General features: G+C 41.6%; 1 protein-coding gene across 2 annotated transcripts; it reads left to right on the forward strand.

Moving 5' to 3' along the window:
• The first annotated feature begins 14,360 nt into the window (after window positions 1-14,360).
• On the forward strand, window positions 14,361-27,169 carry lhx3 (LIM homeobox 3). Of its 2 annotated transcripts, none has more exons than XM_029659042.1 (6): window positions 14,361-14,665; window positions 21,565-21,736; window positions 21,881-22,083; window positions 23,544-23,695; window positions 25,040-25,211; window positions 25,614-27,169. In XM_029659042.1, exons 1-6 carry the CDS (start codon window positions 14,596-14,598, stop codon window positions 26,030-26,032), a joined length of 1,188 nt encoding a protein of 395 aa, XP_029514902.1. In that variant the 5' UTR covers window positions 14,361-14,595; the 3' UTR covers window positions 26,033-27,169. The 2 variants fall into 2 exon arrangements, with proteins under 2 accessions (XP_029514902.1, XP_029514903.1); XM_029659043.1 differs by having other exon boundaries at window positions 21,884-22,083.
• The last annotated feature ends 343 nt before the right edge of the window (window positions 27,170-27,512 follow it).

Here is a 27,512-nt window from a genome sequence, read left to right on the forward strand (position 1 = left end):
AAACACCTAACCCCTCTGATCCTTGCGGCAGGCCGTTTTTCCAGCATGCTCTGACACCGAGTATGATTAATCAGCAAATAAATTACTAATAATAAATACATTCATTTTGGAGCGGAATGATTACATCCATCATAAGGGGAGAGGAGTGTCCACGCGGCGATGTCGCTGCTGATGGTCAGAGGGAGAGGGTGAGAGATGGAGAGATGGAAAGAGAGAGGAAGTGACAGAAGGAAAAAAGAAGGTGAAGAAGACAATGTAAAAGTGACAATTCAAGCAGATTGGGAAAAGACATGAAAAAAAAATAAGGAGAAAGAGTGGTTCTAAAAATAGGAAGGAGAGAAGGAGAGAGAGAACAGAAGGAGAGCGAGAGAGAAAGGTGAAAACGAGCAAGGCTAGAGGTGTGAGGACATGGAGCGGCTTTGTGTTTGGGGATGGGAGCCCTGTAATTCTGTAGACAGAGAGCTATAACTCATTGCCCTCATCTCATCTTTGGGTGTGCAGAAGGGAGCGAGGGAGTGTGGAGCCTGGGGGGGAGGGGCAGGACAGAGATTTCAATTAGAATCCAATTAAGAGCCACCAGTGGCACAGATGAGCTGCTGAAGTGTCCCTGAGCAGATTCACAACCTTGAGTGTCTCTCCTCTCCTGTCTCTCCTCAATTACAATGGAAAGTCATTATAACTCTGTTATCCAGGTGTTTGTTTAGGAGTTATGGGTGGGTGATAAACACCTGTAAAAGACAATTGATGACTTTGATCAATAATTGATTATACAAAAGTTAAATCTTGAACACACATTGTTCAAGTAACAGAATGTTCAATACAGAACCTAGAACAGGGTTGGTTCTGGAATGTCCAGTTAGGAACCTAGAACAGGTATAACTCCAGAATGTCCAGGAATATGAACCTAGAACCGGTACGGTTTGAGAATGTTCAGTACGGAACCTAGAACATGTATAATTCCATTGTTTCCAGATAGGAACCTAGAACAGCTACCATTCCAGAATGGCCAGATAGGAACCTAGAACATGTAGGGTACCAGAATGTTCAGAATGGAACATTAAACAGGTTAGGTCGAGAATGTCAAGGACAAATGTGTTCCTCTGTAACTCAGTTGGTAGAACATGGCACTTGCAGCGCCAGGGTTGTGGGTTTGATTCATGGGGACCAACTGTACGTTAAATGTATATACACACGCATTACTGTAAGTTGCTTTGGATAAAAGTGTCTGTTAAATTGTGTGTTCCGATTCCTTGATTTTTTCCCCACATTTTGTTACATTACAGCCTTATTCTAAAGCTGATTCAACTGATATTTTTTGTCCTCGTCAATCCACACACAATACCCCATAATGACAAAGCAAAAACAGGTTTTTAGAAATTATTGCAATTTTTTATTTTTTTAATCTGAAATATGATATTTACATAAGTATTCAGACCCTTTACTCAAAACTTTGTTGAAGCACCTTGGGCAGCGATTACAGCCTCGATTCTTCATGGGTATGACTCTACAAGCTTGGCACACCTGTATTTAGGGAGATTCTCCCAGTCTTCTCTGCAGATCCTCTCAAGCTCTGTCAGGTTGGATGGGGAACGTCGCTGCACAGCTATTTTTAGGTCTCTACAGTGATGTTCGATCGGGTTCAAGTCCGGGCTCTGGCTGAGCCACTCAAGGACATTCAGAGACTTGTCCCGAAGCCACTCCTGCGTTGTCTTGGCTGTGTGCTTAGGGTTGATGTCCTGAGCACTCCGGAGCAGGTTTTCATCAAGGATCTCTTTGTACCTTGCTCCGCTTATCTTTTCCTCAATCCTGACTAGTCTCCCAGTCCCAGGTATGTGCCGTTCCAAATCATGTCCAATCAATTTAATTTACCACCGGTGGACTCCAATGAAGTTTTAGAAACATCTCAAGGATGATCAATGGAAACAGGATGCACCTGAGCTCAATTTCGAGTCTCATAGCAAAGGGCCTGAATACTTATGTAAATAAGTTATTTCTGTTTTTGTTTTTTTATAAATATGCTAAAATATCTAAACCTATATCCGTTTTGTCATTATGGGGTATTGTGTGTAGACTGATGAGAATTTTTTTTTTTTAATACATTAAGAATAAGGCTGTAACGTAACAAAATGTGAAAAAGGGGAAGGGGTCTGAATACTTTCCGAATGCACTCTATTATCAACTCTTGTTATATGGAATGATAAAGGGTTGTTTATGTTGTTTTGTGTACAATAGTTGAGGTTGGTGTTTTGAAATATTTTTGGTACCAAGGACCAACATCCCTGTCTCCTATCGGCCTTTCTTATTATTTTAGTCTGTCATCATTGAGTAATACATGAGTAATATGATATTAATAATAATAATTTATTCAACTTCTATAGTGCTTTTCATTACAGAAAGAATCTCAAAGCTCTTGTAGGACAACGTGGAATATAATTGGCCAAAGATTATTGGCTACCCTGATCTGCAAATATCTTTGACCAGGTTAGGATGAAGATGAACAATTCTAGGTCTATTTAAGTTAGCCACAGAAATATGGGGGTTATGGGCCATGTTTTTCACAATCTGATCCATGTCCATTATGAATTGATCTAAACGCATTAAATTGATTTAAAGCTAAACGAGCCCTATTTCTGTCTGTCAGTCTGTTTGTCCATCTGTCTAGCTGTCTGTCCATCCATTCATCTGTATGTATGTCTGCCTGTGTCCCTAGTTGCCCCTCAGAAGACCCCACAACAACCACCTACAAACCAGACAGACATATCCTCAACCGGTCAGCATCCCCAATCCAAAGCTGCGAAGAGCCTTAACTCTGCCTAAGAGTTTTGAACCCTGACCTCACAGCATTATGTCTGCCCTGGGGTAGGTTGACGTTGCACTAAAGAGACAGATACTCCACACGAGACAAAGCCACGCAAAACACAACAAAACCCAAGAGTCCACAGAAGGTTAAATTAGCCTCGTCCAGCCATGGAGAGCCGACATAAATGAGACAAAAAAGGAAAAGTGAGCATGCAAGATTCTGCAAAGGATGAACCGTTGTTGGTCCCTTTATTGTCTGAGCCTGAAACAAGTGGCACATGTTGGGTTGTAAAGGTGTCAGGGCCTGAGTTAAGGACCATTGTATTGGTGTCCAGTGGTAGCATTGGGCCTTCGTCCCCTGTAGCGTTGGGCCTTTGTCCACTGTTGTACGTCATTAGCATCTCAATATTCATTTGAGGTTGATGTCGGGTAGAGGTGGCAGCCTCTTTAGACCGAGCTGAGCACACTCTCTCACACAGGCACTGAGGAACTGCTATTGAGTTAAACACTTGTGGAGATCATTGATAAGACACAACTGTGGAAGAGGCCATGGCGAACTCATAAAGAGAGGATGTTACACATGCATGCATATATATATATATATATGTGTGTGTGTGTGTGTGTGTGTGTGTGTGTGTGTGTGTGTATATATATACACTACCGTTCAAAAATTTGGGGTCACTTAGAAGTGTCCTTGATTTTGAAAGAAAAGGTCATTTTTTGTCCATTAAAATAACATCAAATTGATCAGAAATACAGTGTAGACATTGTTAATGTTGTAAATGACTATTGTAGCTGGAAACGGCTGATTTTTAATGGAACACCTACAGTACACAGGCGTACAGAGGCCCATTATCAGCAACCATCACTTGCAATGGCACCTTGTGTTCACTAATCCAAGTTTATCATTTTAAAAGGCTAATTGATCAATAGAAAACCCTTTTGTACTTATTAAAGAAGTAAGAAAACTGGCCTTCTTTAGACTAGTTGAGTGTCTGAAGCATCAGCATTTGTGGGTTCGATTACATGCTCAAAATGGCCAGAAACGGTCTCCCGGGTGGCGCAGTGGTTAAGGGCGCTGTACTGCAGCGCCAGCTGTGCCATCAGAGACTCTGGGTTCGCATCCAGGCTCTGTCGTAACCGGCCGCGACCGGGAGGTTCATGGGGCGATGTACAATTGGCCTAGCTTCGTCCGGGTTAAGGAGGGCTTGGTCGGTAGGGATGTCCTTGTCTCATCGCGCACCAGCGACTCCTGTGGCGGGCCGGGTGCAGTGCGGGCTAACCAAGGTTGCCAGGTACACGGTGTTTCCTCTGACACATTGGTGCGCTGTGGACTACTCCCTTCACAGAACAGCACAAACTGGCTCTAACCAGAAGAGAAAGAGGAGTGGGAGGCCCCGGTGCACAACTGAGCAAGAGGACAAGTACATTAGAGTGTCTAGTTTGAGATACAGATGCCTCACAAGTCCTCAACTGGCAGCTTCATTAAATAGTACCAGCAAAACACCAGTCTCAACGTCAACAGTGAAGAGGCGATTCCGGGATGCTGGCCTTCTAGGCAGCAGTGTAAAAACAAAGGGGGTGTGTCAATGTAAATAGTCGGGGTAGCCATTTGATTATTTGTTCAGCAGTCTTATGGCTTGGGGGTAGTACCTGTTAAGGAGACTTTTGGACCAAGACTTGATGCACTGGTACAGCTTGCCATGCGATAGCAGAGAGAACAGTCTATGACTTGGGTGACTGGAGTCTTTGACAATTTTTTGGGCCTTCCTATGACACTGCCTAGTACATAGGTCCTGGTTGGCAGGAAGCTTGGCCCCAGTGATGTACTGGGCCGTGCGCACCACCCTCTGTTGCACCTTACGGTCGGATGCCGAGCAGCTGCCATGCCAGTTGGTGATGCAGGGAGAGGTAGTTGTCCTGGCACCACACTGCCAGGTCTCAGACCTCCTCCTATAGGCTGTCTCATCATTTTCAGTGATCAGGCCTACCACTGTTGTCGTCCGCAAACCAAATGATTGTGTTTGAGTCGTGCCTTATGCAATTGTGGGTGAACGGGGAGTACAGGAGGGAAGTAAGCACGCACCCCTGTGGTGCCCCAGTTTTGAGGATCAGCGTGGCAGATGTGTTGTTGCCTACCCTTACCACCTGGGAGTGGCTTGTCAAGAAGTCCAGGATCCAGTGGCAGAGGGTGGTGTTTAGTCCCAGGGTCCTTAGCTTAGTGATGAGCTTTGCAAGCACCCTGATGTTGAACGCTGAGCTGTAGTCAATGAACAGCATTCTCACATAGGTGTTCCTCTTGTACAGGTGTGAAAGGGCAGTGTGGAGTGCAATTGAGATTGCGTTATCTGCGGATCTGTTTTTGTGGTATGCGAATTGGAGTGGATCTAGGGTTTCCTTTCAAAGCTCTTCATGGCTACTGATGTGAGTGATATGGGGCGGTAGTCATTTAGGCAGATTACCTTCGCTTTCTTGGGCACAGGGACTATGGTGGTCGGTCTGCTTGAAACATGTAGGTATTACAGACTTGGTCCAACTTGCCAGTTGGTCCGCGCATGCTCTGAGTACATGTCCTGATAATCTGTCTGGCCCTGCGGGCTTGTGAATGTTGACATGTTTAAAGGTCTTGGCCACATCAGCTATGGAGAGCATGATCATACAGTCGTCTAGAACAGCTGGTGCTCTCATGCATGCTTCAGTGTTGCTTGCCTCGAAGCGAACATAAAAGGAATTTAGCTCGTCTGGTAGGCTCACGTCACTGGGCAGCTTGTGGCTGGGTTTCCCTTTGTAGTCTGTAATAGTTTTCATGCCCTGCCACGTCCGACAAGCATCAGAGCCGATGTAGTCGGGTTGAATCTTAGTCCTGTATTTACGCTTTGCCAGTATGATGGTTCATCTGAGGGCAGAGTGGGATTTCTTATATGCATCCGGATTAGTGTCCCACTCTTTGAAAGTGGCTGCTCTAGCCTCGTTGCGGATGTTGCCTGTAATTCATGGCTTCTGGTTTGGATATATATGCACGGTCACTGTGGGGAATACGTCGCCGATGCACTTAATGATGAAGCCGGTGACTGAGGTGGTATACTCCTCAATGGCATTGGATGAATCCTTGAACATATTCCAGTCTGTGCTACCAAAACAGTCACTGGTACTTCATGCTTTAGTTTTTCCTTGTAAGCAGAAATCAGGAGGATATAATTATGGTCCGAATTGGAGAGCTTTGTATGCGCCTCTGTGCGTGGAGTAAAGGTGGTCTAGGGTTTTATTTTCTCTGGTTCCTCATGCTGGTAGAAATTAGGTCAAATGGATTTAAGTTTGCCTGCATTATAGCCCGGCCTCTAGGAGCGCCGCTTCAAATACCTTATTTACATAAGTATTCAGACCCTTTGCTTTGACATTCGAAATTGAGCTCAGGTACATCCTGTTCCGTTGATCATCCTTGAGATGTTTCTACAAGTTGATTGGAGTCCACCTGTGGTAAATTCCATTTTGAAAGGCAACACCTGTCTATATAAGGTCCCACAGTTGACAGTGCATGTCAGAGCAGAGGTTGAAGGAATTGTCCGTAGTACTGCAAGACAGGATTGTGTCGAGGCACAAATATGGGGAAGGCTTCCAAAACATTTCTGCAGAATTTAAGGTCCCCAAGAACACAGTGGCCTCCATCATTCTTAAATTGAAGAAGTTTGGAACCACCAAGACTCTTCCTAGAGCTGGCCGCCCAGCCAAACTAAGCAATCGGGGGAGAATGCCTTGGTCGGGAGGTGACCAAGAACCCGATGGTCACTGACAGAGCTCCAGAGTTCCTCTGTGAAGATGGGAGAATCTTCCAGAAGACCAACCATCTCTGCAGCACTCCACCAATCAGTCCTTTATGGTAGAATGGCCAGACAGAAGCCACTCCTCAGTAAAAGGCACATGACAGCCCACTTGGAGTTTGCCAAAAAGCACCTAAAGGACCCTCAGTCCATGAGAAACAAGATTCTCAGGTCTGATGAAACCAAGATTGAACTCTTTGGCCTGAATGCCAAATGTCACGCCTGGAGGAAACCTGGCACCATCCTTACGGTAGCAGCATCATGCTGTGGTGATGTTTTTCAGAGGCAGGGACTGGGAGACAAGTCAATAATGAGGGAAAGATGAACAGAGCAAAGTACAGAGAGATCCTTGATGAAAAGCTGCTCCAGAGCGCTCAGGACCTCAGACTGGGGCGTAGGTTCACCTTCCAACAGGACAACGACCCTAAGCACACAGCCAAGACAACGCAGGAGTGGCTTCGTGACAAGTCTCTGAGTGGTGCAGCCAGAGCCCGGAGTTGAACCCGATCTAACATCTCTGGAGAGACCTGAAAATAGATGTACAGTGACGCACCCGATCCAACCTGACAGAGATTGAGAGGATCTCAGGAGAAGAATGGGAGAAACTTCCCAAATACAGGTGTGCCAAGCTTGTAGCGTCATACCCAAGATGACTTGAGGCTGTAATCGCTGCCAAAGGTGCTTCAACAAAGTACTGAGTAAAGGTTCTGAATACTTATATGTAAATGTGATATTTAAGTTTTTTACTTTAAATACTTTTGCAAACATTTCTAAAAACCTGTTCTTGCTTTGTCATTATGTGGTATTGCGTGTAGATTGATGAGGTGGAAAAAACTATTTAATTCATTTTAGAATAAGGCTGTAACATAACAAAATGTGGAAAAATTCAAGTATATCGTCAGATGAGTGAAAAGTTTTAGTTAGCTACAATAGAATGTTCAATATTATTGTATCTCTACAATGCCAACTACCTCTTCAACAACATTGAAAATACTTTACTATCTCTGCTCATCATGTCATTAAATTGTTGTAAAAAAATTATCTTCAGTCTAAAATATTAACCAGGGAGTTAGTCCCTCCACTCCCCCACTCTGCCCTCATCCACTCCCTGCCCAGGGATGAGTAACAAAGGGCTCAATGGTGCCACCCGTCCCCTCCAATCCCTCTCCCCTCCACCTCCCCCTTCTCTGGCTGGCTGGCTGACCCCCTGTCTGACAAGCCAAGTGCTTGGGCTTGGGGGCAGTTAGTGTAGCGGTGTGGGCCGATCGGAGGGAGCAAGGCGGTTCACTGAGGCCAAGCCGAAAAGCGGTTGGGCAGTTTCGCCAGCTGCTGGGGGAGCCTTGCCTGTTGCCGGCCAGTGAAACCTGCCAGATGGAGGCACTTCAAAACAATGAGAGATGTTCGCTTTGGTTAAAGCTAGGAGTTTCTGGCACATGTATGCTACTATGCTAACTTACAGTAGATGGTGATAGAATATGTTATGATCATTACCTGGCTAGTTATACAGTACTTACTGACTGCTAGACCATTAAGATTTGAGCAGTGATAGTTTTTGGCTGTACACTCGTTTAGCAAGTCCAGCTACTTAGGACGGTAGTGTGTCCTTAAGCCTAAGATCCTCTGTCCTAAATTAACCCCCTCCCAGCCTAAGTTTAAAAAAACTTCCCACCCTTACCCTAGGTCACCTCTCTTAACAAACAACAGCAGCTGTTTCAGACAAGTCAAGGTCTGAATGCTGTTTGTGATCCTCCCTATGTCACACCAACAACTCTTTGATAGATTCACTCCAATGCTGCAAAAAAAACTAGAGCCCATCATATATTACATGCAAGTGTTGTTTCTCCTTCCTCCTTTCAGCAGTGTCTATGTGACCAAAGCATAACATACAGCTATGAGCCCCAGTCATCTTTCTAGCCTTTCTCTCTCCGTGAAGGCCAAACGCCTCAGACAGCAACATGTTCAACAGGCTGAGTGTCCCGGGACCACTAGAGTGACCACTAGGGCTCGGGGTAACCAATCCAGGGTAATGAGGTGTGTGATTGGTGCCCTCCCTCCCACACAAGGCCAGTCATTGGAGGACATGATTGATCATGACAGGCACACAATCGAGACCTGGTGTCAGAGGGGTGGCATAGGCGCACCGAGTCATGTGGCGGGGGTTAGCAGTGGTGGAAATACTACCCAATTGTCATACTTGAGTAAAAGTAAAGATACCTTAATTAGAAAAGGACTCAAGTAAAAGTGAAAATCACCCAGTAAAATACTACTTGAGTAAAAGTCTAAAAGTATTTGATTTTAAATATACTTAAGTATCAAAAGTCAAATGTAATTGCTCAAATATACTTAAGTATCAAAAGTACAAGTATCAATTGTTTCAAATTCCTTATATTAAGCAAATATTTTTAATTTACGGATTGCCAGGGACACACTACAGCACCCCGACATAATTTACAAACAAAGCATTTGTGTTTCGTGAGTCCGCCAGATCAGAGGCAGTAGGGATTACGAGGGATGTTCTCTTGATTAGTGTGTGAATTGGAACATTTTCCTGTCATGCTAAGTATTAAAAAATATAACGAGTACTTTTGGGTGTCTGGGAAAATGAATGGGGTAAAAAGTACATACTTTTCTTAAGGAATGTAGTGAAATAAAAGTACAAATAAAATATAAATAGTAAATTAAAGTACAGAGGCCCCAAAAAACTACTTAAGCAGTACTTTAAGTATTTTTACTTAAATACTTTACACCACTGGGGGTGAGCTCCCCGAAACTCAGCAGTTATATGTATGAAAATCCTGTGTGTGCACACATATTCAAATACACTAATATGCTTGAGAGGACACACTTGTAAATACAGCATGTGTGGATGGACACACACATGGACAGAGAACACATAAGCTTGCAAATGCAAAGACAAAAATTCTTCCACATTCCATACTCAAACACTCACTGGCCTACAAATACACAAACTGACACACACAAGCACAACATCCTTCCTTCCAATTTAGTTGCACTGACTTGACATTTCTACAGAGTTTTATGTGACTTCCTGACAGGCACATTTCTCCTCAGAAGTTCTGCCTCTGTAGGTAAGTGATACTGTGACATTACAAAACACAATTTCTTGGCTAAAAAATGCCAACCTGGCAACATGGAGAGAAGCCAATATTATTCCATGGGAGAAGCAGGATACATGGCTTTACATTACAGTGTTTCCCTAGAGAGTGTTGCAGCTGTGAAATGGACTAGTTTTTCCACAGATGATTCACTCTACCCCTCAATAGTCTGACTTCAGGCATTTAGTGGCACCGTGTGTTTGTGGACCCGGCTGCCAATATAGCCCAGTTAAGCTGACTCCACAAAATACAGTTGCTGCATCTGAAAATGTTTTTGCTCCTATTTAGAGCTAAACTTGGGCTGTTTCTGCTGATACAAGCAAGTTTATTTCTTCTCTCGAGCTGCTTCTATAAACTTGACCTTAGGAGCTCTTGTGGTAATAGTAATCATTGCAAAGTCAAGAACAGAAATGTGGTCTTATGTTAAAGGAAACCTCCACCCAAAAGCTATCTTTTGGTATTTGTTTCAATGGTCCATTGTTGATATAGGCCCTAAATGTTTTGCATGTCAGCAATCAAGTAATCAAGTTTTGGGTCTATATCAACAATTAATTAATGAAACAAATTCTCTTTCTGTGAAGGCCAAATGCCTCAGACAGCAACAGGCTCAACAGGCTGAGTGTCCCAGGACCACTAGAGTGACCACTAGGGCTCGGGGTAACCAAGCCAGGGTAATGAGGTGTGTGATTGGTGCCCTCCCTCCCGCACAAGGCCAGTCATTGGAGGACATGATTGATCATGGCAGGCACACAATCTAGACCTGGTGTCAGAGGGGTGGCATAGGCACACCGAGTCATGTGGCGGGGGTTAGCAGTGGTGGAAATACTACCCAATTGTCATACTTGAGTAAAAGTAAAAATCCCTTAATAGAAAATGACTGAAGTAAAAGTGAAAATCACCCAGTAAAATACTACTTGAGTAAAAATCTAAAAGTATTTGGTTTTAAATATGCTTAAATATCAAAAGTACAAGTATACATCGTTTCAAATTGCTTATATTAAGCAAATATTTGTTATTTACGGATAGCCAGGGACACACTCCAACACTCAGACATAATTTACAAACAAAGCATTTGTGTTTCAATTTTTGTGTTTGTGCCTTCCCAAGTGCAGTTGGCTGAATGTGACATTTTCCCCACCACTTACACTTTGTTATTATGTATTGCTTTATATATCAAGTTTGAGTGAGCCATAAATTCAGAATAGCTCCGCAATCAATATTACCATGGCGTAATAAGCCGGTTGCATATGCAAAGAAGTCCACTGCTTGGTATTGACAGGGGGAGAGAGGAAGATTTACGGAATGTATAAAACTTTTCTCCCCGCTCAAATTAATCATGCAAGCAATATTTAGCAACACACATACATTAGTGCAAGAAGAAATGAGAAATCATCATATTTCATATTTACCTTTCAATACTTGCAAGTCATCGTTACAGATTGTTAAACTGATTTGTGGTGAGTGCGCCATGCTTGAGCTGTTATATTTCTACATCGTATTCCATCCTGACAGGCCTAGAGGTAAAATAAACCTTCATAATGGTGCAGTTTGAAGATTGGTATTCAAAATGTGAATAAACCAAACATACTACCTGTATTTAATTTCGTTTTTTGGGGGGGTGCACACATGCTTGATTTATAGAATTGTTTTATTTGTATTTGTTTTGGAATTAATTTGCCTCCATGAAAACATATGTCATCATGTACAATTCTTACTGTAAATTCTGAGACAGACTTGTAAGACATACTGACATTTCTCATGGCAAGTGGGTTCCTCTGCTAGAGAGTTACAGATCCAAAAGACATGTTACTATCTGTTTTAACTCCAAATATCAATCCATTCACATTGCTGATACAATAGGTACCCGACATGTTACAATTGGCCCTAGGGGCGTTGTTTTAATGGGACACTGTGTTCTTATAATAAGACAAACTCGTTCAAATACACTCTGGCTTTTGGGGATGCTTCAATCCAAGTACATCCAAAACCAACTCTCCAAACCCAATTGGTTCAACAGTACTTGAGGGTGATACAGAGGACTGATCTGTTTGGGAAACATCACATACCAAACACTGAGATGGAAGATGAGAGAGTCTTTGAGAGACTCTCATGCTTTCAGAAGACGGGCATGTGTCATGTCTCCATATCTCCCATGTGTCCCCCGACAGTCAGCCAGGCCAGACCTCTAGACATTGAGGGCAGGTGTATGTAGGGGTGTAAACGCTGGAGCCTTTGGTGGAGGGCCATTAAAACCTGATTGCGGGCGCTCTCTCAAGTGGGTCCCAGGTGCATTAACACTTTACCAATCTCCTGTAATGATACTCCCCAGTGCACAGAGTGGTGGAATAAGAGCATCATCCTTTTAAGGTGGCCCCTTTAATGAAATCATGTCTGGGGCCTTATGTGGGGGCTAAGACCAAGACCAAGGAAGCCGCTGGCACTGTTTTTCTACTTTTACAACATTCCAGTATATGTAATATTACAGAGGTAGAGTAGATAATAGCTATACTGTACACACTGCACAAAGACAAAACATCAATATTAAAAAGATCATTTCAGGATTATTATGAAAACTAAAACCTTCATTATTCTTATTATAGTTGTTGTTGCTATCATAGATGTTTTTGTTATTACATTGTTGCAATCATCATCAGCTGCATAATTCAGCAGGCTACACAGTAGTCCTGTTTTCTGCTTATTTTCGTCTAACAGAGAGGAATTGCAGACAGAGACCTTGGTCCTGATATGGCCCTCTGATGAGCAGTGTCAGGCATGGGGCATGGTTTTATCCTACAGGTGACTAGTGCTTCAATCTAACTTGAAGTTTGACTCCATAGCAGGCCTATTGTAAAACTCATTGAATAAAAACCAAAAACACATTCATGTATCTAAAATTCAGGCAGAGAAAAAGAGAAGATAAACAGTAATGCATGAATGTTCTTCTCTGTTGTTATGTTGTTTTCCTATGAGCTCCTTTGAGGCAGTAATTGCATTCGGATCCTAGTTACAGTATATGGCTCCTTCCAGATTTACTGGCGTTTCTTCTTAATCGCCATAAAGACATTAGACTGACTTGTTGACTGGGGATTACTTCGGAACACAAAAATGCGTCTGGAGCGATGAAAACACGCGTGTTTATCCTATAGAAAAAGTATATACAGTAAGAAAAGCTATATTTACAGCCAGACTTAGAGGGTGGATGGTTCATGGGTGAAGAAATTAGATAATAGATCGATAATGACCTTGGATGAATGGGGAGGCTTATGATATTATGTGATGTTTTTTGAAGTTTATAATTGCCCTGTAAGGAATAGCCTAATGAATTAAGTAATTAAGTAATTGGCTTAGACCCACTGGTGAGTAAGCATGCTGCACAGCTGAAATCAAAGCTGTGGGACAACGTCACCACTATGTCAAACTAAACTATTGCAGCGAGTTTCAGAGAGAGAGAGAAATTAGAGATAGAAAGTAAGAAAGAAAGAAAGACAAAGAATCTCCAAATTATTCACATTTGTAAAACATTTTTTTTAATTCTGAAACGGTCATCACACAAGTTTTAGTGATTGTAAAAAAAGTTTCCCTGTAACAAAGCTTTTGTCATTATTGAAATTAGTTAGAATTGCTATTCTATTAGGCTTGAATAAAAAATATCCTATTAGGCTAGTGGAACTCCTAAAAATGTATGTAGGCCTGTACGCTATTTTACAATCAGATTCAAACGAAACGCCCTTGTCAAAAATCTGTATGGAAATGTCAGAATTTGCTAACTAGTGTTGGAATACCATTGGCGTCCTCTTCGGGGCATAATAAGGAGAATAGATGCTGGTAGCTCGCCACAGATAGCATGGAACGTCTGAATAAAAACACAACGGCAAAGTGGAACTAGCCAACCGTAAACATGTCCTCCCCCACGAATGATGCATGCTGGCTGACGCTTTACCACATTTCAGTTAATTACTATAGCTCCCGCCTTAAATTTTGTACATGCCGGATCTCTTTCCAAGACGTATCATTCACCCAAGTTTCGTGCTGTCTGAGACTGAGATATCGCGTGTGACTAACGTACAAACAAACGGAAGGAGACAGTTCCACAGTCCCCTCCCGTTTTCATCGTGGGGGACAAACAATGACGCTCCATCCACTTGTCTTTGTTGGTCTATTCTTGGCCGAACAAAAGACGGGCACGAGAATAAAAACGCATGACAACAATGTCCGGACGAATCGCCCATTACCCTATTGTGTACGATGAAAGATGGACACGTGTACCTCTAAATGGATAAGGAGGGGAGGGAGGAGGAGGGGAGGAGGAGAGGAGAGTTGAAGACAGTGGAATGGAGGTGGGGGGGGGGGTTACACGCAACACACGCCTCTGGCCTCGCGCATATACAGAAACTCCCCTTTTCAGCACCGTGGACAGGGCATAGTCCTCCACGCGCCCACACCCGGCATCTCGACTCCAGCTGTTACTTTTGTTACGTTAAAAACGAACACCCGTCCCATCCCGAGGTCAGCTGACGCTGGTAATGGTCAGGCATTATCCCCCCCCCCCCCTCTCTCTATCTCCTCTGGACCAACACACGGACTCAAACAGCAAGTCGCTGCATTCTCAAAGTTTCCTTGCAGGGTGACCGACGCAGAGACCAGGTCGACAGGCGTACTTTAGCCTCTTACAAACACGTTATTTTTGTGACTCTCAAAGGATAAAGAAATAGGATCATGCGTTTTTATTTTTTCCTAATAATCACTTATCATTAGCCTAAGCTCAGCAGGCGCGCCTCTTGCTTTCATTTCCTCTGTATAGGCCTATCTCAACCTCCGATTGATTGTATGTTCATCTGAGCTGGAAAGCATCACTGCTCAGAATGTTGCTAGAACATCCTGGATCAAGTTGTCAAAATCCCGTGAATTTCTCCCGATACAGTGCAGGTCAAGGTAAGAAGCCGGCTTTCTTGTTTGTTTGGAGTCATTTGAACTTCTAATCGAGATTTTAAATGAACTTTATATGGAAATGTAGCCAGCCTACCATCGAGTCTATTTGACGCCGTTTAGTCCCCTGTAATCTGTTAATGGCTCATAATTAGCTATGAAATATCTAGCTATAGAGCAAATCAGCACAGCGGGGGATCCGCCTGCAGCTCAAAGTTTTACCGACAGGATCCAACATGCATGAAATAGCCCATTGTATCTCACAGCACACCCTATCATCATCAGTTAGACTTCTGAAATATGAGTTTGACATATCACCATTATAAGCTGAAAGAAGTTACAGTGAGCTGTGCTTTCCCTTTCAAGACGGGAGAAGTTGTGAAAAGAGAAACATTGATAGACACATCGAATGGGAATGGATTTCATCATATTGGCGAATAGCACTTAAATGTGTGTCCAGTTGAACACAATTTAACAGGGTATTCATGCTGTTTCGAGGTGGGACATTAAAGCTTTAATTTATGTGTCCCTGCGTGCGGGAGACGTTATGAATACGTAATGAGCTGCATTGTTGGAAATCATATGAACAGATGTTATGCGTGTGCTGTTATTTCACACCATCTCTCTTGTCTGTCACGCGAGTCACGAGACCACCAGAGCGCTTTTGCACCAACCACTTGTGTACGAAACAAGGCGACAGCTCGGCTGCACACAGGTCGCCCCCCGCCCTCCCCTAGTCAACAGCCTGTGCAAAATGCTTAACAAGTGTCAGGTTCCCTTCGACAGGTGCGGCACCTGAGGTCCGTTACACACAAAAACGCTTGAAATGATAGGCCTATGCGTAAAAAGTTTGCAAACAGAAAATGTCTGTTTGAAAAGGCCTGGCATAACTTTGCTTATTTGAACACACTGTAAACCATGTAGACCAGTAGGCATGTGGTTTGTGAATTATTCCATTACATCTAGGCCTATAGGCTATTCATTATGTGAGGAGTTATTAATATAGCCTTCTCATCACAGGCACAAATTATTGTTCGAAAATGTGCAGCATGTTTGTAGCAATAGTAGTCTTACTTCATTTTTCTAAATTATGAATCTAATCAACTATATCCATAGAAATGAATAAGGCTTCTAAGCTATTCCATGGCCAAATCAAAAACCAATAGATTAGCAATGGTTTTAGAAATAAAAGCAATAACGATCTCTTTACTAAACCACTAGCCCATGTCCGCCTCTTTCTCATGGATCACTTTTCTGTTTTGTTGATCATAGAGCATTTCTCATCTTACCCCATTACTGTCTCCTCGCCCCTCAAAAGGGAGCGATCAATAGGACATAAAAATATAGCTGAAATGTAAAAGGGAGCACTGAAGCATCCCACACCTTTCACCAAAATGTATTTCATATACTCAGAAAATACTGGCAAATGGGGCATTGATTTTAGATTCATCAGGGGTCCACGCAGCCATGGCACTACTCGTGATTTCCCAAGGCGCCCTTTTGCGCCTGAGATCAGTGTCGATAAAATTCATCGTGGTGTTGCTTCGATCAACATGTTATTGAACGGCCAATCTCTCCCCTAAGTAAACAGTTGTCTTTGTGAAGTCAGCATAGGCTATAGTTCTACAATATGGTGTGTGTGTGTGTGTGTGTGTGTGTGTGTGTGTGTGTGTGTGTGTGTGTGTGTGTGTGTGTGTGTGTGTGTGTGTGTGTGTGTGTGTGTGTGTGTGTGTGTGTGTGTGTGTGTGTGTGTGCGTGTGTGCGCGCGTCAATCGCACGCCAGGTTTATATGTTCTCGTTACGTGATGGAAATTGTAGATTTGGTTTTATTACGAATATAGTGTTATCTACCGTGACCCGGTAGAAGAACACAGCGACAAGTTAAGTTACAACGTCAAGTTAAGGAGATGTTCTCTTTAGCTTTTGAGTTAATAAGATACCATGAGTGCTATGGCTGATATAATATGTGAAACGTCCAAAATATCCAATATAGAATAGTGCATGTAATGAAATCATACCTGTCAAATATAACAGTAACGTTTGTAGAGGAATATTTGTCATCTGATCCAGATGTTTCAAAGAAATTTGTTCATTTCATCAAGCTATTTATTATTAAATGGGGATCCTATTATGATCCTATGTAGGCTAATGGTTCTTGTGACATATGCCTCCTAGTATTCGATATTATTTTTTTTGTAAATAGGGGTCACCTCACGTCGTTCTATTATTGTGCATTTTCGAAAAGGTAAAAAACGAATTAAACATATTTAAAACTATACTATACTGTAATAAGTACCTAGGCCTATGTTATGGTGGAATGTTTTACAAATATTAGAGTTGCATTCTGCCTTGTAAACTGCACATCAACCACAGAAATCCAACAATCAAGGCCAGAATAAATTGTACAATAGCTACCGAAATAAAATTATGTACAGGCCTATTTGAATCTTCGATAGCAGGCCATGTGTTGCGTATCCATAACAGAAACTGTCCATTACCTGCAAATATTTGGAATGTCACTTTATTTAACTTAACTTGAACTTATTTAACTTACTGAATTGTCGAACTCAACGGTTTCAGCACTTCATTTAAAAAAAATATGTGCCAGGTTCCATTTTCGTTTGCGTTTGATTATTTGTGTAGCTTCGGCTATATTATGGCCGTGATTCGATTTGAAATAGGCCTACACACTGTTTTAGAGAAACGTGCATGCAAAGTTCCATTTAAAACAACTTAGGCGACTTTTCGCGCTGTGAAAATATATTTTCATAAGATCATGCAAAATATGTTAGTGTAAATGAACCAGGTCAAATAGGAGCTTCTTGCAATAAAATGACATTTAATAGCATAGCCTATGCATCAACTAAACACACATGGCCGAAACCATAGTCAAATGTTATCTTGTTCCATTTTTCCTCCCTCCGAAGAGCACTTGGTACCCGCACCGTTTCCAAGTTTCTGATCGTTGATGATAATCTATCTCCCTGCTTTAACAGGCCAGTCGCTAAGGTAACCACGCGTCGTAATCCTGCGCAGTGCACATCACACTGGGATACAGCAAACTCAAGTGTATGCAGTCACACCGTGCGTGGAATTGTGGTATTCTTCCCTTGATATACTGCATAATATGGCGTTGTGAGTGATAGGTGCGCAGCTAGAACACAGAAATACAGTCGTTTTTCGTTATCGTGTGAGGAGAACATGAGCAATGGATGGACATAATGAACAGAACTCTCCAAATGGAGCACCGAATAACACGGAGATGCTGTTTGCCTTGCTGGCCCAGAGCGAGGAATTACGTAAAGGTATACAACAGCGCAACGCATGATTCAATTTGTGTTTTAATCTAATTTGATATTGGTTACGCACATTACAATGGTCAGATATTTAATCAGTACTTTGTTGTCGCTGTTTATACTTGTCAGAATAAGGGATGCTGTTTTATTTCATTCCAACACCTTCATGTATCTCATGCTGTATGAAGAACACAATATAACTTTATTCGAATAGTCTCCTCTTTTTGTATTTCTGAACATTTTTATAATGCAATGAAATGCTTATATTTCCTACATGGATATGTTACAAATGAACGTTTTCTTGCATGCATAATTCGCTCATACACCATCAGTTTTAGACTAGTCAGTGGTTAGCCGAAACAGTGGACACTAACCTTTTCAGTTTTTTCCACTTTTCGCTCCTGTCCCTTGTATTACAATGGCTTATAGCTAAATCTGTATGGCGAAGGATTAAGGCTAAAGACGGCGAATCTACGAAACAACATATGTCTTATCTGTTTGCTCCAAAGCAATTTTTTTACACTTTTATGCAGTTTTGATCTTGTCGCAATTTTTCCATTCATTGCATTCGAGGGTTAAGGATTCAGTAGACATTATTGTCTTAAGTGTGATAAGATAAGTGTGAATTCTTTATTTAGGATGGTGTGGATTGTAACAACTATATAACAACCTGCCCTAAATGGGACAAAAGTATTTGTTTTAACGAGGTTTCTATCAATATTACTGCAATTTCTAGGGATTGAATTGGCTTTCACGGGCGTATATCTATACTGGTAATATTTTTACAATGTGATCAAATCGCTGGATTGTGGCGTGAGACTAGACCGTTGTATTCTAGTTTTACAGAACCTATTGAATTAATAATGAGTTTGATGCACCTGTTGGTGACGTGGCTCCCTCGCTGTTGTGCGTTGCTTGCTCTTGGTCCCAGAAAACAATGTTCCATACATTTTTCATAAATTGCCACAAATTAACAATAGGAATGCGATTCCTTCGACGAATGAAACGTGGTTCGACATGAATAAGTAAAAGTGCTAACATTTCAAGCCTCATTTAAGTTGCCAGTGATGCATCTCACTCGATACGGGTTTGTTGATAGTTTAATAATAACTTGCAATGAAAAGTTATTTGTTTGCTGAAAGATGGCCATTTTGTTTTCGTGTCTTGTCTTGATGAAGGCATGCTTAAAAGTTGGCCATGCGGGTATGTTTGAGTGGATTATTCCTAAAAGTTCAATGGCCTGCAAATTGTGACATTATGTCTATTGATGTTCAGTTAATTATATGAATTATAGCAAATCCTGAACTTGATGAAGACATTGGCTTACTATTATCTGTAAACTGTACGTCGGAACGATTGGGTATCAGAAGGATATTGTCAAATGTCATGTGTAAATTAGTCAAAATACAATTATGCAAATTTGGCCATATGGGCGGTCGGTTGGGTTCATCACCGAAACAATTTCTAGTAGCCTAATGTGCACGGTATCATCAGCATATCTAAATTGTCAATAAATTCATGTTAACACACAACGTGTAACAATTAGGTATGTGACTGAAGCTACATTTGATGACATCGAAACACATTTCACCTCATCCACTCAAGTGTGCACTTTCAGCGTAATTTCATGCGTTATAGTGGGAAAGGCTTGGATGGTGTTTTGACCATTTGAATGCAGGAACATTGGCAACATATTCAATGTCCGAACCTTCGATCAAATGTTGCTGTGGTATCGTTTACATGAATGAAACCCTCCTTGCCCACTCTCCGGAGCGGGTCTGCTTTTGCATGATTTGGAAACCAGATGCAAAGTAAAACCTCAAACTGCGTTGATTGGGCGTCTGAGCTTGGACATGGGGATTGGCTGTGTCGATACAGAAGGCTTGTTTTTTCTTCCCTTTTTATCATCACTAGTGATTATTAAATGGGAAACAATGGACCTGTGTTTTAAAGAGAGAGGGACCCATGCGCCTGTTGTACCCACTGGGCACAGACGTAAATTCAACGTCTATTCCACTTTAGTGCAACGTACATTTTATTGAAATATGGTGGAAACAACGTTGATGCAACCAGAGTGTGCCCATTGGGTAACCAAACACGAGGATAGGATGGGCTATCCTATGGTCGCAGGAACGAGAGAAGAGATACATACATACTGTATATGTTGAATCAGGGAAACGGGGAGAGATGGAGAGGGAAAGGCTTAGAGAGAGAGTTTTTCGGTACCCACTGACGTTTATAGATGGTCTGGGGGACTTGGATCATTTGGTTACCATGCAAAGTAAGTGTTTTAATTAATGGCATGCGCTTTTTCGAGGAGTGATGGTAGAAGGGGGCTTTTTTTATAGGCCTATGTCTTCTTCATTCATTCCGCAGATCAAACGTCATGGTTCCAGCATGATAACTCAGTCAATATGTGTTGGCTGTGGTCTTTGTAATATTTTATGCTATTAGTTGGATTTTCGCTGTGTTCTTTTGTATTGCATCTGGCACCCACACTTGGAAAATGTTAACGGATGTTGCCAGGTTTCGATAATCACACAAAAAACAGGCCTTTACTCGAATTTATGGGTTGTGAAAAAGATGACGATGGTGATGATGACGACGACAATGATGATGATGATGATGATGGTGCTGACAAACGAATGAATGGCTGTAATTTATAGGCAGCAGTGTATTTACATCTGAGACTATTGAAATAATTATGCCCCTACATTTATTGATAGAGTCCACAACACCTTAGTCAACTTAATGGAAAACTCCACACAAAACTATATTTTGTTATTTGTTACATTCGCTCATTGTTGATAGTCCCAAAATGTTCTACTTGTCAGAAATCAAGTTTTCAAGGTATATAACTTTCCAAATACAGAAATACAGCTATCTGTATTTTGAAAGTGATATATCTTGAAAACTTGATTGCTGACAAGCAAAACATTTGGGGACTATATCAACAATGGACTAATGAAACAAATTACCAAATACCGTTTTTGTGTTGAATTTTCCATTAAATGCACTCTTCGAAATCTGCCTTTTGGGGATAGTTTCAACTATACTTTTAATTCAACCAGATTTGTTTATTAGGCCTACAACTTTTTAATTGCGTTATAGCAATTCTCAAATACATGGCAATCAATATACAGCGATGAAAATACAAATATACAATTTTCTAGATACTAAATTGTCTCATATTTGCCCTGAAATAGACTGCCTTGGGGTTTTTCCATTCATTTCTATTTACTCATCACTTTCGATGCGAATTTATATATCTGAGGTTTTAGTGGTATCAACTGAAAAACAAATGGCATACATATGTGATTCATGTATAAATAATATACCTATTTATAATATGCATAATATGAAGTATGATTTATCACAATTTTTTTGATAATGTGTATCGAATTAGTGTCCTTATTTAGATATGATCCCAAATAAGCCTATTCTAAATCAAATGCATTAACAAATGTCTACATTTTACAATTGTATGAAATGTTATTTTGTGTCGTAAAACAATTTGATCACAGTATAATTTGTCTCGGTGCAACATGATTTCTTAATTAAGCAGTGTTTCAATTCAAGATGGCTTCATGGTTATCCTGTCTTCTACAGAAATTCCTGTATGCGCTGGCTGTAATCAACACATCGTGGACCGCTTCATCCTCAAAGTGCTGGACCGCCATTGGCATAGCAAGTGCCTGAAATGCAGCGACTGCCAATCCCAACTAGCAGACAAGTGCTTCAGCCGGGGAGATAGCGTTTACTGCAAAGAAGATTTTTTTAAGTGAGTGCAAGAAATAGGCCGTCTCATGAAATACATATTCTTCATGAACGACAAATTATTGAACATATTTTATAGAATCACAGGTTGTGAACGTGATTAAACTCTTGTCAATTTATTGATGATAACCTTCTTATTTCCAAAAAGGAGATTTGGGACCAAATGCGCCGCGTGTCAGCAAGGTATTCCTCCAACGCAGGTGGTGAGAAGGGCACAGGATTTCGTATACCACCTGCACTGCTTCGCGTGCATCGTGTGCAAGAGGCAGCTCGCGACAGGTGACGAGTACTACCTGATGGAGGACAGCAGGCTCGTGTGCAAGGCTGACTACGAGACCGCCAAACAGCGAGGTGAGAGATCACTGTATGGCGCAGTGATCTAAGGCACTGCATCTCAGTGCAAGAGGCGTCACTACAGTCCCTGGTTCGAATTCAGGCTGTATCACATCCGGCCGTGATTGGTGGCGCACAATTGGCCCAGCGTCGTCCAGGTTTGACCGGGGTAGGCCGTCATTGTAAATAATAATTTGTTCTTAACTGACTTGCCTAGTTAAATCAAGGTTACATTAAAAATGAAAAAATACCTTATCACACCGATTTAGGGTCCCCAAGATCAGAGTTCCTCAATTCTAACGCCTAATTACGCATGCATCCACAGTCGTTTATATTTCAGCGATATCCAATAATATGGAAATCCTACAAGACCCACATCTTCATTTCATTCTGTCTGCTAAACTACAACGTAAAAAAGGAGTATGCCTATAATATCACAGCATCACCCAATACGTTATGTATTGTTTGGAGCTGTGAACTTGATCTCCAAGACTATGAGGTCACCCATAAACACTTGACCCATCTGCGCTAGTTGCGTCGTAGCCCGCGTCCCAATAGATAGCAATAGCCTATCTATAGAATAGGCCTAAACGCCTGTCCAATTGCATTGAAGAGAGAAAACGTAGTTTATTTTATTTTATTAGCAGACCGACAGTGACTAAGAAGATTCAATTCAGCCTCATCTGCACAACATATTAGTTTTGTTTCAAGGGTGTTAAAAGCGCTGGTTACCATGCTATGCTAAAGTAACTCATAGGCTACCCTAAAGCCTCGGATAAAAATCACTTATTTTATGTAAATGCATATTTATTGCATGAAAAATGAATTACAACTGACCACTCACAGAAGCTCTGTATAAACAAAACGATATCCACCCAGGGTATTTTCTTTGTGAATAGTTAATACATTACTCAAGTGTTATCTGCCCCATCTGTTTGTCCGAATTTACTGCCTGTATCTACTGCTGATTTACATATTGAGTTAACGTGAGTTTTCATAGACAAACACACGTTATTTGTTATTGAAAGGGCGCCATTACTTGGGCATTGGAGGATGGCCTCGCATTTTTTTTGTCTGTATACTATTTATTTGCTTCGAGTTAGCATACATTTGGGATCAATTACGCACATAATAACAAATCATCAAATGTACGAGTAATCCGACTCATTAATAGTTTAATTACAACCTCTAACTCACAAAGGATGCTGAATAATATAATTAATATAATTCAATAATTTGTTTAATAAGCATTGCACTGTAAATTATATTTCCAGATATATATTTCTTTATAGATACATTTTTGGGGCAAGCAAAAAGCTCTTTTTTAACAGGCTTACAATTTAGGTGGATCTAACTGAATATCTATCAATATTTGAATACAACTTTGAATCGAATATTAGGCCTATGAGCATAAAGTATTGGGGTGCATTTTTGTTTACGTTATGGCTTACATTGTGTGTCTTGTATTTTCTTTTTAGAAGCTGACTCAACAGCGAAAAGGCCACGAACAACCATCACCGCGAAACAGCTCGAGACCCTGAAAAACGCTTACAACAACTCTCCCAAACCGGCCCGACACGTACGAGAACAGCTATCGTCAGAAACTGGCCTAGATATGCGGGTTGTTCAGGTAACTATCCATTCCCCTCCATTATAGACCATTTCATTAGCGTCCTTATTGTATTATTATCTAAGGTCATGCATGGGTTTCCTTTTGAAATAGTGCTTGAAATGGCTTCCCAGGTACAGAAGAGTTGGGGTTTGATGGTTAGAATTTACAGTGAGATGGAGTAAAAAAAAGAAAAGTCTACGAACCTCGCATATTGTCTTGTGAAAGAGCCCTACTGTGGATGACTATGGTCAATTAGTCATTCTGTACATATCGTTTTATTTGCAAGGACACTTAAAGTAGGCAGGAAGCCACTATCCTTCATTATTCACTGAAGGGGAAATGGGGGTGAAGAGGGTTCACTTTGGCTCCATATCATTAATGAATGTAGACCTTTCCTAAATATGGGTTAGAAAGGAGAACATTTGTACCTGTTTTAATTCAAGTATGCTTTGCATTGTGTAGATTTAAACAAATATGTGCTTACATTGAATGGTTTGTCAATCATAACTGTCTCTTTAAAAAAAATACAAATGTTTCCAATTTTATCACCAAATTTACAGCTACAATTTAGAACGTGGACAAAGTGAGATTTAAATCATTAACATCAACTCCAGGTATTAAATCCCAGTGAGAGGGTAACATGCATGGTAACTTGTCTGCTCTCAGGGTTAAGGACAACTTATAGCTGTCATGAAGTTAATTAAGCGCGTGATAAATCTTGTACAGGCCATGGTGGTCCTGAGATTAGTGTTCTGTCCCACTGTTTCAATCTCCCACTTGCGTTAAAGAAGACATGGCCCAGTCCCCAGACAGTCCTTGAAAATGATTTTCTTTTCATTTTAATGTACCTGACCACTTAAAAGCATAGCAGGGGCACTGAAGAAAGAGTAGAGAAAAATGATGTCTGGAGTGGTTAGGAAAGCCATTTTGCATGTCCGACAATAGGCTATGAATGAAACATTCAGGTCAAAAGATAAAACATTTGATAATGTTATAAAACGGACTACTTGTAAATGTAATGTAGTGTACTTGCACATGTAACAGTACATTATAGATTTCTCATTAGAAGAAATCAGTTTCACTTTACTCATAATTCCACCGTGCTTCTACACCTGCATTGCTTGCTGTTTGGGGTTTTAGGCCGGGTTTCTGTACAGCGCTTTGAGATATCAGCTGATGTATGAAGGGCTATATAAATACATTTGATTTGATTTGATTGTAGAAAAAGGCTTCTACTTAGAAAAATAGGATATTTATTGGAGGAGCTGCCTTCAACAGGAAATTCCCAACTCTCCAATTGTATACCTAAAATAAATAGAACAAAACATATGTACCTAACCATACAACACCTCTGTCCTCCAGGTCTGGTTTCAGAACAGGCGAGCAAAAGAGAAGAGGCTAAAGAAGGATGCAGGCAGACAGAGGTGGGGACAGTACTTCCGCAACATGAAGAGGTCGCGAGGTAGTTCCAAATCAGACAAGGACAGCATCCAGGAGGAGGGCATGGACAGCGACGCTGAGGTCTCCTTTACAGGTAGGATGAGAAAACAAACAGACAGACATATCTGAGAGGATGTATTCACAATAACCAAATTAAAGGGAATGGGATACAGAGGGCGCCTTTAAGTTCCTGTTTGAGGAATTATGAGAGATGATAAAAAATGAGTTATTATCACAATTATAATACCAACTCTTTTTATATGAGTTATTAGCCCATGAAGTGCATAGTGGAAATGGACATAGCACATTTGTAAACCACACATTTTGGTTTATACCCACTCAAATGTGAATGAAACCCAAATAATTCCAACGAGGGAAAATCTTATAAATCAAATGTTAAATGAATGACCAGAATCAAACTAATAATATCAGCACTATATTCCATAAGGCTTCTATAATGCCACACCCTGACCAAGTGTCCTCCCTTTTGTTCCAGACGAGCCACCCATGTCGGAGCTCAGTCACTCCAATGGCATCTACAGCGGCCTGAGCGAGTCGTCTCCAGCCATGGGGGGCAGCCACGGCCCCTTCCCCCTGGAGCATGGAGTCCTCCCCTCTCAGGACCAGTACCGTGACATCCGCTCCAGCAGCCCCTACGGCCTACCCCAGTCCCCAGGTTCGCTTCAGGCACTGCCCAGACACCAGCCCCTCATCTCCAGCCTGGTCTACCCTGACTCCGGCCTGTCAATCATGACCCAAGGTGGGGCCCCGGGGCTAAACCCAGGCATGAGAGGAGTGTTGGGGGGCACTAACGGCCCTAGCTCAGATCTGTCCACTGGCAGCAGTGGGGGCTATCCAGACTTCCCAGCGAGTCCAGCTTCCTGGTTGGATGAAGTGGACCACGGACAGTTTTGATGAGCTGGGTTGATTGGTCAACGTTGTCTAAGGACTCAAAGGTGTTTTTTCTGTGTCTTCTCCTGCGGGTGTCAAAAACTGGAAAGAGACAGTCACGCAAGACCTGTGAAACAGAGAGACCGGGTCAGACTGTTGCTGTCTTTCACCCTCCTTGGATCACTCTCTCTCTGTCAATGAACTGTCAATTAATATTTTTCATTTCTCCTGATCTGAGTGAACTGAAAGGAAGGATTGGGCCTCAAAAAATATGAACGGTAGCACTTGGAACTCACACACCATTCCTTAAAGATAACAAGACTGAGAAGAATGGAGTGCTGGCCTGTTCTGAATGATCATTTAGCTACTGACGAAGTGTTGATATGTTGCTCAAATATCGTCAAGAGTAGGGTCTGAAAGGAAAGCAATCTCACTTCTACAATCTGAACTTGTAACGGTCAGACAGACATACTCCCTCTCTCAGCCTGAAGTCTTCACAGCACTCATCAAACAGCCCTCCACCATTGAACTATGTGTACAGCGACTTTCCACCATCATGCTTTTGATCCCTATGGTGTCATCAATATTACACCAGAGGAAGCTCACAGATACACACCATTTCCAGCTGTGATATCGTTGTGACAACTTAGCAAATTCAGACTTTTGCCCAATTGGATTTTAATAGACTCCAATCCTTTCCACCTTATTCTTCTCTCTGTTTAAAAAAGAAAAAAAAAGAAAGTGTACCGATGCAGGTTTTGGTTCAAGTCAGAGTTTTTATGTGTCTGGTTGTTGCCAAATGTCTGTGTATATTAAGGTTTATCATTGTGGAGAATTTATTTTTATACAACCCCTACGACAACATGAATACCACAGATATTAGGACTTTGTACATTGACGGCTAGGGATCTAGACAGGTTGTAGATGTCGCCTCCCACCGATAAGTAGAGGTCCAATTACTTCTATGCATTTGTGTGTTCTCAGATGTATCTTGTTTGTTTCATTCTATTGAAATTACCTGGGCATGCTGAAACCCAGGCTGGTGTACGTGTTTGTTTATGTGGAAGATGTTTTATGTCTTATTTATTCTCTCTGATGATGATTATGATTAAGTGATACAGGTCTTTAATAAATTTGTCAGCTAAATCCATACTGACCACTGACTCCTGTATCAGATCTTTATTATGTTGACTATAGACGTTGTCTTGGGTTCTCTTCTATTTATCAAGGCTCAGGCTAAAACCCAGATGCAGACACAGAAGGCAGATAGTACGAGTCTCAGAGTTAAAAACAGTACAAGGGGCAGGCAAAGAGTCGTAATACAAATCAGAGTCAGGCAGGTGCAGGACGGCAGGCAGGATCAGGGTCAGGGCAGGCAGAAAGGTCAGAACTGGGAAGACTAGGAAAAACTCAAACCAGAGCACAGGAAACACGGGAACATGCTGGTAGGATTTGATGAACTAGCAACAGACAAACAGAAAACGCAGGTATAAATACACAGGAG

This window comes from Oncorhynchus nerka, linkage group LG4, assembly GCF_034236695.1.
Source record: "Oncorhynchus nerka isolate Pitt River linkage group LG4, Oner_Uvic_2.0, whole genome shotgun sequence".
Classification (NCBI taxonomy): domain Eukaryota; kingdom Metazoa; phylum Chordata; class Actinopteri; order Salmoniformes; family Salmonidae; genus Oncorhynchus; species Oncorhynchus nerka.

What these genes read in the sequence shown, in the direction of transcription:
- lhx3 (XM_029659042.1), top strand. Translation starts at nt 14,596, where the DNA reads ATGTTGCTAGAACATCCTGGATCAAGTTGTCAAAATCCCGTGAATTTC. An exon ending in TGCAAAGAAGATTTTTTTAA is followed by an intron (nt 21,737 to 21,880) that starts GTGAGTGCAAGA and finishes ATTTCCAAAAAG; the next exon opens with GAGATTTGGGACCAAATGCG. An exon ending in TAGATATGCGGGTTGTTCAG is followed by an intron (nt 23,696 to 25,039) that starts GTAACTATCCAT and finishes TCTGTCCTCCAG; the next exon opens with GTCTGGTTTCAGAACAGGCG.